General features: G+C 46.9%; 1 protein-coding gene across 1 annotated transcript; it reads right to left on the bottom strand.

Annotated features, from left to right (window-relative positions):
• Positions 1-1,609: 1,609 nt before the first annotated feature.
• On the bottom strand, positions 1,610-11,396 carry LOC130481811 (zinc finger protein 197-like; the record flags this gene model as incomplete). Its single annotated transcript, XM_056854594.1, has 6 exons — positions 10,974-11,396; positions 10,570-10,684; positions 6,234-6,304; positions 5,882-6,011; positions 2,894-3,471; positions 1,610-1,798 (listed from the first exon to the last, which is right to left on the bottom strand). Coding segments are annotated over exons 1-6 (1,506 nt in total), but the record flags the coding sequence as incomplete, so codon positions are not given.
• Positions 11,397-11,870: the final 474 nt, after the last annotated feature.

Here is an 11,870-nt window from a genome sequence, read left to right on the forward strand (position 1 = left end):
GAAGAAAGGTTGAAGGAGCTGGGTATGTTTAGCCTGAAGAGGAGAAGACTGAGCGGGGATATGATTACTATGTTACAGTACTTGAAAGGCTGTCATATAGAGGATGTGCTGAGTTGTTTTCTGTTGCCCCAGAAGGTCAGACCAGAACCAACGGGTTAAAATTAAATCATAAGAGTTTCCATCTAGGCATTAGGAAGAATTTTCTAGCACAGTGGTTCCTCAGTGGAACAGGCTTCCTCGGGAGGTGGTAAGTGCTTCTTCCCTGGAGGTTTTTAAGCAGAGGCTAGAAGGCCATCTGTCAACAATGCATTGTATGAACTTAGGCAGTTCATGAGAGGGAGGGCATCTTGGCCATCTTCTGGGCACAGAATACGGATCACTGGGCGTGTGTGGGGGAGGTAGTTGTGAAATTCCTGCATTGTGCAGGGGATTGGACTAGATGACCCTGGTGCCCTTCCAACTCTATGATTCTGAGTCTATCCCTTGCAACCCCTGTCAGATGAATAGACTACACAAAAAATTGACAAGAATATGCAATCTCAAAACATGTTCCCAAAGTTTTTTTTCAAAAGCTTCAAACCATAAACCAGATATCACAGTGACATGCCAACCACAGAACACAAACAATCACCACAATCATGCATTCACTAGCACCCTGACACCAAACTCCAAAGGCCAAAAATATGCCCATATGATGGAACAATGAAATCCAATTACCGCCCCCCCCAGCTACACACAAAATGTAAACAGGTCCACTTATTTCCTTGCTATCTGTTTTTCACTTTTAGAGGTCCAGCTGGACTCCAGTTTGCAGCACGTCCAGATTACAGCTGACTTCGCTGTTTATAAATCTCTTTAGGCTTCACCAAGCGTAAATAAATACCAAGATCTCGCCGAGATTTCAAAGCTTTAATACCTTAATCACCACAGTTTGCAACTATTATATATGTCTTAACCTTATATTTGTATAAAACCATAACACTCCGAGCATTCAAAAGGTTTCTCCCCTGTGTGGGTTCTTTGCTCCACTGCGACTGAATCTCTTTCCAAACTCCGAAAATTACAAAGGTTTCTCCAGTGTGTGGGTTCTCTGATGCTCTTGAAGATTGACACTGTGACGGAATCTCTTTCCACACTCTGAGCATTCAAAGGATTTCACCCCTATGTGGGTTCTTTGATGCTCTTGAAGAGTATCACTGTAACTGAATCTCTTCCCACAGACTGAGCATTCAAAACATTTCTCCCGTGTGCTTCTGAGGATTCAAAAGGTCCGTCCCGTGTGGGACATGAGATGCTTTAGAAGATGGCCACTGCAAATGAATTTCTTTCCACACTCCGAACATTCAAAAGGTCTCTCCCCTGTGTGGGTTCTTTGATGGTCTTGAAGACTGCCACTCTGACTGAATCTCTTTCCACACTCAGAGCATTCAAAAGGTCTCTCCCCTGTGTGGGTTCTTTGATGTGTTTGAAGACTGCCACTCTGACTGAATCTCTTTCCACACTTGGAGCATTCAAAAGGTTTCTCCCCTGTATGGGTTTTGAGATGCTCTTGAAGGTTGCCACTGCAACTGAATCTCTTTCCACACTCTGAGCATTCAAGAGGTTTCTCCCCTGTGTGGGTTCTTTGATGCTTTTGAAGAGTGCCACGGTGATTGAATCTCTTTCCACACTCTGAGCATTTAAAAGGTCTCTCCCCTGTGTGGGTTCTTTGATGGTCTTGAAGAGTGCCATTCTGACTGAATCTCTTTCCACACTCCGAGCATTCAAAAGGTTTCTCACCTGTGTGGATTCTTTGATGCTGTTGAAGATTGCCACTGCGTCTGAATCTCTTTCCACACTCTGAGCATTCAAATGGTTTCTCCCCTGTGTGGGTTCTTTGATGCTCCTGAAGAGTATCACTGTGACTGAATCTTTTTCCACACTCTGAGCATTCAAAAGGTTTCTCCCCTGTGTGGGACATGAGATGCTTTAGAAGATGGCCACTGCGAATGAATCTCTTTCCACACTCAGAACATTCAAAAGGTCTCTCCCCTGTGTGGGTTCTTTGATGGTCTTGAAGAGCACCATTCTGACTGAATCTCTTTCCACACTCCAAGCATTCAAAAGGTTTCTCCCCTGTGTGGATTCTTTGATGCGCTTGAAGATGGCCACTGCGTCTGAATCTCTTTCCACACTCTGGGCATTCAAATGGTTTCTCCCCTGTGTGGGTTCTTTGATGCTCTTGAAGAGTATCACTGTGCCTGAATCTTTTTCCACACTCTGAGCATTCAAAAGGTTTCTCCCCTGTATGGCTTCTGAAATGCTTTTGAAGACCACCACTGCGACAGAATCTCTTTCCACACTCCGAACATTCAAAAGGTTTCTCCCCTGTGTGGGTTCTTTGATGCTCTTGAAGACTGCTACTCTGAATGAATCTCTTTCCACACTCTGAGCATTCAAAAGGTTTTTCCCCTGTGTGGGTTCTTTGATGCTCTTTAAGACTGCCACTATGACTGAATCTCTTTCCACACTCCGAGCATTCAAACGGTTTCTCCCCTGTGTGGGTTCTTTGATGCTTTTGAAGTGTGCCACTCTGACTGAATCTCTTTCCACACTCTGAGCATTCAAAAGGTTTCTCCCCTGTGTGGGTTCTTTGATGCACTTGAAGCTTGCTACTGTGACTGAATCTCTTTCTACACTCCGAGCATTCAAAAGGTTTCTCTCCTGTGTGGGTTCTGAGATGCTCTTGAATAGTATCACTCTGACTGAATCTCTTTCCACACTTCGAGCATTCAAAAGGTTTCTCCCCTGTGTGGGTTCTTTCATGCTGTTGAAGATGACCTTTTTGATTGAATTTCTTTTCACACTCTGAACATGCAAAACATTTCTCTCCGGTGTGTATTTTTAGGTGCACAAGGAGCAGTGATCTGTATCTGAAGTACTTACTACAGTGAAAACATTTATGTGCCCTCATTATACTACACTTTGGGAAAAGTGCATTACCTTTCCTTCTGCAAGGGAACATCTTTCCACTTTCTGTGCAGATAAATGATTTCTCTCCTGAATTAATTCTTTGGTCTTGAAAGCGGTCTGAATTCTGTGAGAAACTCTTGCCATAGTCTGAGCAATTATACGGTTTCTCTCGTTTATGTGTTATTTGACACCTAAGGAGCTCTGTTCTACAAAGGAAGCTCTTGCCACACTCCAAGCACTGGCAGGTCTTCTTTCCTCTCTGTATTTGAAAATGGATACCATATTGGGCCTGATCTGAGATGTTCATTCCACACTCCAAGTACTTATATCCTTCCTCCACCATGTGGCTTAGTCCACGGTAATCCAGCCCTTGGCCTTTCTTCTCGACCATGTGCCTTCCTTTCTGCCTCTTAGGTCTGCCTTGATTCTTGCAGTTTCCTTTCAAATCTTCACTCTTCACTTTATCTGGCAGTAGCTGATGCACTTCCTCATCACCCTCATTCCACTGATCATTCCCTGCTGGAAGGAAAAAAGATCCCGTTAGCACCCACACAAGGATGTCTGATCATCCACATGCAAAAAATTTCAGTGTTTTTTTCCTGCTGTACATTGAAGGGTACCTTAATAGATACTTTAAAGGGACAAGAAAGCCTGCTGCATCAGAAAGGCTTGGTTTGCAGTCTAACAATTTATACAACTACTCCCCTGAGTGAAATGTTTGATGTGAAGTAAGGGCTGATTTCCGACTGCATTTCACACAATCACACAGTTTCTCTCCTGAGGGAATTTGTTTCTTAGAAATAACATTACTTTTCCCAAAGACTACACTTTCATTTTCATTTTGCCTGGATCGGTTTCTCCAGTTAGCACAAAAACCTTTGTTGCTTTTTGTTTTGGTTGACCTTTCTTCTTGGACTGGGATTTCATGAAAGCCTCTACCTTGGGATGGAATGGGCTTATCCCTCCTCTTATCTGCGAGGCTTTCCTCCTGCCTCTGTGGTCCATCTCCATTCCTGATGTTTCCTTGGGAGTCGTCATTGTTGGCTTTTTCCAGAGAGAACCCATGGAATCCCTCAACCGTCTTCTCCATATGTGCTGCTGGAATAAAGATGTCCAGTCAGCACTTAAGCAAGAAGCCAAGCCACCCATCAGGCACTGCTAAGGGTGGGAATTACCCTTTATCATTCCGTCATTCTTACCCTCCCCAACATTTCCACTGGTCACACCTTATCACCAGCTAGGACCCCAAGTGAGTAGCTTTAGTATTCTGCCTACCCCACCACTCTCCATGCTCCCCACATGTACTTTTCCCCATCCAACTAGAACTGTCAGCTGATAGTTGGGAGAAAGAGTGGAAGCCAAGCATGGCAACCTCCTCCCTGCATTCCATGTATAGGACGACCCCTATTTTTCTACGTAAATGTTTTAGAAAAAGGGTCGTCTTCTACATGGAAAAATACGGTATGTCTGAAAAGGACATGTTCAGTGGTTTCCAGATCCCCAAATTTACTGAGGCAAAGACTCTCTGCCCAGGGAATCTTCTTAAATTTCCCTTCTAGCAGTTCTGGACGGTAAGGCTGAGCACCTAGCCAATGTGAAAGCCCTCCTATAGCTGTTTATTTCTAACAAATAAAGGCTTCTAGTGGAAGAATATATTTCAAGTGACAGGGTGCCAAAAATGTCAGCGCTCTCGAAAGGCCCACTTGGCTTTCAGTATCTTTAACTCTTTGCTTTAGATGTCTGCCTAGCTTCTTTCCAACCCAGCTGTAGTAGAGGGGTAAAGCCAAGGCTATTTAATTTGCCTTCTATGGCAGTTATCCATTTTGACCTGAAGGTGTCTCAGAATCAGTGGAAACCCTTAGGGAGAAAATTAACTTTTAACCATAAGTAAAGCGAAGACAAGAGGACCCTCGCCTCGACCTTCATCATGCCAGTTTCTAGACAAACCACAGAATTTGGCATGAATTTTGGCAACTGGAGGACCGCTCTAAGAAACTTAGATTGCACCCACTTGATAAGAGGTAAAGCATGAAGGTGATGCTTTCACAATGCATTCCATACAACATCTGTACTAGTGTTTTTGGCTGAAAAAGTTTAAGAGCAGCTAGCACATTGTGTGCCCCCTTTGTCCGGAGAAAACTAATTATGAAGCAGGCAGATCTCTCACCTAGAATAGCAACATAGGTGTTGTGGGCAGATGTCGTGCTAGAGGCCTGAATGATCATTCCTAAGTATTTAAATCAGGTCACCTGTTCCAGCCTTTGTCCGTTTATGCTCCACTTCCCATAAATGGGATATTTACCAAAGGCCATCACTTTTGTTTTTTCATAAATGATAATTAAGCGTTCCTTCTCGCAGAACGCAGCCATCCTTGCAAGTGTTCTTCCAAGCCCAACTGGGGTCCTGGAAAGAAGCCCGGCTTCATCAAGTGAGGTAATAGAATTATTAGTTCTGTCCACTCATTCCCCCCTGAAGTACAGGCGTTAAGTTGGACAGCAGCCACTGTAGAAACTGCTCTCCCTACAAGGAATTATATTGGTGCTATTGAATTAAGATGATGTTCAACTCAGCGGTATTTAAACTGTTTTAATATGTTTTACGTTTGACTGTATTTTAATGAAGTTAAACTTGATGTTAACTGCCCTGATCACCACTTTGCTGGTGAAGAGCAGGATATAAATAAAAGCTTATTAATATTATTATTATACTTGCCCCTGGGCCAGCCAGGCTGTTTTGATCCCTCTACCTGGCCATGCTAAATATTGCTTTCACTGCCACCCAACCATCTTGAGGCTCCCAAAAGGAAGCAAGTAACAGAACAGGTCTCAAAACAACGTATTGCTGTTCAAATTTTGATTACCACTTTAGCCCAGTGGCACAATCGCAATGGAAGCAATTTGCTCCTCTGACACCTATGAAAGTTCCTTACCCAGAGAGGCCATTACGCTCCCGTAGTTCTCCAGCATGACTTCCCTGTGGAGCGCTCTTTGGTCCGGATCTAGCAGGGCCCACTCTGCCTCAGTGAAATACACAGCTACCTCCTCAAAGGAAACCGGAGACTGAAAGAAAAAGCAGATTTCCTCATCAGAGATCATGCCAGGCACAGGTGACACTCTGGAAGGGGAGGGAGTTCTGGGAGGGTCCAAGATGGAGAGCTTGGCATGTGTAACAGTAGTGGAGTTCAGAACCTCTTGCCTGGGCCCCTTAACAACAACTGCAGCAGAAAAGCCCCCCTCAGAAAGGAGGGGGGACCCAGGCTGCCCCCCGTTCATCTCCCCTACCTGGACTGGAGGTGCAGCAGCTGTTTCCACACCTCCACAAAGAGAATGGATCAACACTGTCTCTTCACTGCCTGTGAGGGAGAGAAAAGTGAAAGAAAGGGTATTAATCTCAAATTTGTTTGTTTGTGTGAAGCGTGCTTCACCCACCCCCGTTCCCAGGGCTGTGAAACTTTGCCCTTTGTACACTCAAAAAATGAGTAATAATTTGTAGTAAGTTGTGGGAGAGGTGAGAGAGAAGCACAAGGGACCTATCAGCCTCAGGAGGGTCTAAATACTGCTGACCCATTGCAGACATCTGTGATACCTGAAACCTGTCCTGTGAATGGTGGAGCTAAAAAAAGTGACAGCATCTCTGCTGGATCAGACTAAAAGCCCAGGCAAGCTGTTCTCCCACCGGCTGGGCCCTCGCACTGTTATGGCACCCTCATAGGCCTGCAGCTACCCTGGGTCCAGGACAGGACGCTGGTGTGCAAAAGATGGGAACTCTGCTGTGTAGCCAGAGACAACAGGGGTCTCCTGGCATCCATCTTGTTTGGGCAAGGTTGTAGCAAGCTGACAGGGCTGAAACCGCCTGAGATGTGCCATACCCTCCCCGGAAAGGAATGTTGCAGCTTCTCCAAGAAGACAAAAGAAGAGCAAGATAAGCCGTTTACATTTCTGTGTCCTTCCTGAGGTAGACTGCACCCACCCAGCCAAATCTTTTCAGTCCATTCAGATGTACCCTTAATTCCATCCTGTCTCCAGCCAAGCCCTCTCTCTGACTCACTTTCCGGACCCCACCTTAATTTCCAACTCCATCACTGGATGCTGGACGCACCCAGCCATCATTTGATGATGTTTTTATTCTCTGTACGCTATTAATCCAATCACGAGCAATCAGGCCTTTTGTCACCGGCAATGTGCAGACATTGCCAGTCATACCCTCCAGCTACATTTTGGGGTATAAGGATAGCCTCATTGGCCACAGTAAATTGCTACCACTTCCTGGATCCAAAGTGTGAGCCACGGTACTTGTGTGTGCCACATTCCTAGCTTATAGTGCTGGTCACTATTAGCTCCCTTTTGCAGCTGCCTCTATCTGGGACTTCACTCTTTCTGCAGGAAGGTAACTATATACCCGCTTGGGACCCTCAAACCTTTATTTTCTTAGCTCTGTAAGTGTTGGGAATTGTGTGTGTGTGTGTGTCACCAATTTAATAAAATCCTTAAAATTCATAAAGCGTTTCTTTATTGGGCTCTTCCATTTGGTTTTCTCACTTGTAGTGGAATTGTTTAAAAGATCCCCATGCCAGCGTCTTGCAAGCTCTACCTATTCTTCAGCTAATTTCCCCAATAAAAGTAGACCGCCCTGTACATGGCGTATCAGCAAATGCCCCTGACTCCAGGCGGGAGTGAGAAAAAGAGGGAGGCAAAAATGATCCGGGTAACTACCTACACTTCAGCTTGACTTCTATACCGGGAAATTTTTTCAAACAAATCATCAAACAGTCCTTGAGCATTTAGAAAGGATGGATCTGAGCACTAAGAGCCAGCACAGATTTCTCAAGAACAAGTTATGTCAGACTAATCTTATCTCCTTTTTTGAGAAAGTTACTACCTTGCTAGATCAGAGGAATGCTGTAGACATAGTTAATCTTGATTTCAGTAAGGCTTTTGATAAGGTTCCACATAGTATTCTAGGTGACAAATTGAGAAAATGTGGTTTAGACCCTATTACTGTTAGGTGGATCTGTAATTGGGTGACACATCGCACCCAAAGAGTGCTTGTTAATGGTTCCTCATCCACTTGAAGAGAAGTGACTAGTAGAGTTACTCAGGGATCTGTCCTGGGCCCTGTGTTGTTCAACATCTTTATAAATGATTTGGATGAAGGAACAGAGGGGATGCTTATTAAATTTGCAGATGATACTAAATTGGGAGGGGTAGCAAATACAGTAGAAGACAGAGCCAGGATACAGGATGATCTTGACAGGCTGGAAAAGTGGGCTAAAACTAATAAAATACACTTCAACACAGATAAATATCAGGCCCTGTCTCTGCCTTAGCCTGACTTCGCTCCAGGCCTGAGGTTGGCTCGTTGACAGGCCCTGGTCACATGCCTCTGGTTCTCATACATTTGTACAGTCTGTATTTTGTATTTTGCCTTCCTACGTAGTGTGCCTATCCTGTTTACCACAGCTGCAGACCTTGTTGTGGCTTGCTGTCCTGAGAAAGCTTATCATGGTTGCTACTGGCTTGTTTACCTTTGCTGGCCCATCGTAACAGTTTGCAATGTCTTTTAACCCTGTATGCTAGCCCTGATTCCTCATTAGTAGCCTCTCATGCCTAGAGGCAGTCAGCTTCTGACTTTGCTCCCAATTTTGCTCCTAATAAAGTCTAAACCTGTTTCAGAGCCTTGTCTGGACGAGTTTTGCTTGAGGGACGCTTAGGGCAACAACCTGAGTCTGATATTAGGCTACTAATCCAGCTCTCGCATTTCTCCTCTCTTGTGAACCGACATTGGTTTACTATGGCGAGGAATGGTGATTCGAACGGATTATAGGATACGGTCCCTGACCCCAAGGTGCCTGACACAGAGGACCAGCCCACGGACGAGGAACGCCTGGTGGAAGAGCGCCCGGTGGGCGACCCAAGGGGACGTCCGGAGTTTCGCCGGAGCACCTGGCTAGATTCCTCCCGGTCGTGGATGACTTCGGGGGCGGATGCTTGCCGGCGGAGGCCAGCACTTTCAGGACTTCCCGAGGATTTGTGGGGTCCTGGGCCCAGGTATTGGCAACGGCATGAGTGGGACACCAAGCGCCAACACCTCCTGCATCAGAATCGGGAGTTGGAAGACCAGCTTGCCACGATGCGGGAATTCATGCGAGATATGTGGCTGGAGATGGATGAGCTACGACGCGCTCCTCCAACCGACCAGCCGGTGGGGCCACCACCGGCACAACCAGCTCTACCGCAGCCGGATCCAGCGCCCCCTCCACAGCCGGTCCCGGTGGGACCGATCCTGCCACCTCCTCCTCCCCGGAGGGAGTTGAAGTCGAAAAACGGTCTTATTTCCTGATCCAAGTGGATGTGTTCATGAGAAAGCAGGGGGCTACCTTCGCTACGGAAGAAAGTCGTGTGCAGTACGTGGCTTCCCTGCTGGAGGGGGAGGCGGCAGCCTGGATGGTTCAACAGTATGAACTGCGCTCACATACCCTTCGTAGTCTTGATGACTTCATGCTAGCCCTCCGGCGGCGTTTTGAGGACCCCCATCAGGGTGAGAGGGCAAAGATGGCCCTTCTACAGCTGCGCGAAGGGGGTAAGCCAGTGATGCAGTACAAAAGCAAATTTCAATTGCTTGCAAGCAAGATGCTGGACTGGAGTGAAGCCACTCGGGTTCAATATTTCCATGAGGGGCTTCATCCTGATTTGCTACATTGGGCCTTTATGCAAGGGAACCCTCCAGACCTCGAGGCTGAATTCACCTGGTGGTAGACGTGGAAAACCGCCGGCAACTCCTGACCCTGTCAAGGCAACATAGTGCACAGGAATCAAGGCCATGGCAAGAGCGAGCTGTCCCGGGGAAAGGTGGCCCAACCCCGGGGAGAACCCCAATAGCAGAAAGAACCAAGCGCTTCCAGAGTGGCGCGTCCCTCTTGTGCGGGCAGATGGGCCACTTTGCAGCCACTTGCCCTACCTGGCCGGAGGCCCACCAGCCCCATGAGGACCCAAGGAGGAGACCACGAGCCCCGAGGGAAAGGAGCACCGTCGGAGCACAGCGGCAGGGCAGCGAGGGAAGCCCAACGCTCTCAACCCTCTAGAGTTAATGTTTTGGGGGACCATGTTTCCTGGAGGGCGATGAAGTCAAATTTACATAAATATTTCATGCATAGTTAAATTGTGGATCTCCCTGCCCCAGGATGTAGTGATGGCTGCCAAGTTGGAAGGTTTTAAGAGGGGAGTGGACATGTTCATGGAGGACGGGGTAATCATGGCTACTAGTTAAAATGGATACTAGTCATGATGCATACCTGTTCTCTCCAGGATGAAAGGAGCATGCCTATTATTTGAGGTGCTGTGGAACACAGACAGGATGGTGCTGCTGCAGTTGTCTTGTTTGTGGGCTTCCTAGAGGCACCTGGTTGGGCACTGTGTGAGCAGACTGCTAGACTTGATGGGCCTTGGTCTGATCCAGCAGGGCCTATGTTTTTATGTCTAACCCTCATTTACAGGCATCAATTAGTGATAAGGGCCACAAGTTGGGTGGAGAACCATTTAGCTTTTTCCCAAACCAGAACTCACTACCCATCAAATTCACTGGGTGCCCCAATCCCATCCAGGCACAGTGAGTCCTTACCGCATAAGAGGGCATCTTGGTCACGCTCCTGGCCCTGTGCCCACTGTCCTTCCTCCAACGGAGCTCTTTCCGTCTCACAGAACGTAGCTTCTATCTTCACGGACGGACCCCACCTCTGAAACAGCAGCGAGGAAGATGGGTAAGAGACGGAATGGAAGACACCAAGGAATGGATCCTGCCCCACTCCCTGACTCTGCACACTACTATCAGCAGACTTGGTAGGGTCTTTTTTTTCCAACTAGGGCAAATTATCTGGAGGGATAAGAAATTTCCTTTAAAAAGTGACTGCTGAAGCAGGTTGTGAAACCTCCCATTTGGATGGTTAACACTTGGACAAATATCAGGCATGGATAAAGTTATATATCATTGATTGAATTGGAATATCTAAAAAGAAAAACCCTCACCTGTTCTGCCTGCCTCTTCTTCTCTGCCTGACTCAGGAGGAAGCCTTCGGCCAGGGCCACCGCTTGGCAATTGGTCTCTGGTCCACATCCTCTGACCCAGCGCTGCATTTCCTGGGGCAGGATGGACAGGAACTGCTCCAGGATCACCAGGTCTAGGATCTGTTTCTTGGTGTGTCTCTCTGGCTTCAGCCAGTGGTTGCAAAGTCCATGGAGCTGGCTGCAAACCTCTCGGGGCCCATCGACCTCACAGTAGCGGAACTGCCAGAAGCGTCGGCAATGTACTTCTGAGTTCAGGGGCTCCTGATCCCAGATCTCTGGCACAGCTCTCTCCCAGAATTCAACACCATTCCCAGCTTGGATAGACTGGGGGTCTTTCCTTTCTCTCTTGCCAGGTCCTCCTCCTTCTGGGTCCTGCTCTTCCATCTCCTTCCCCTTCTATTGGCTCACCTCCAACTGTGAAAAGATGTTTTAACTCACTTAGCTGTGAAGAGATGCTTCTCCTGGGTGTATGAGTGTGAGAGAGAGACAGATAGCAATGTGCTAGAAGGGAAACAAAAGAGAATGGAGATACAAGTTGCATCAGAATCAAAGTGTCTTTTGTAGTTTGTAAAATTATTTCACTATATTAGATACCAGTCTGTTTTAAATATCCCTGTTTGGTTCTTTGGGAAAGTTAACTCTCTCTGGCTCTTTAAAGACGCTACAACAGGGGTGGGGAATTTTTTTTGCGCCAAGGGCCATTTGGATATTTATATCATTTGCGGGCCATACAAAATTATCAACTTAAAAATTAGCCAACCAAGCTCTAAGCTGGCTGCTGCCTCAGATGACACCCCCCCCGGGCAAGCAGGCAGGCATCCAACTGGTGGTGCAGGACTGCAACCAGTGGTGCAGGCA

This window comes from Euleptes europaea, chromosome 1 (genome assembly GCF_029931775.1).
Source record: "Euleptes europaea isolate rEulEur1 chromosome 1, rEulEur1.hap1, whole genome shotgun sequence".
NCBI lineage: Eukaryota > Metazoa > Chordata > Lepidosauria > Squamata > Sphaerodactylidae > Euleptes > Euleptes europaea.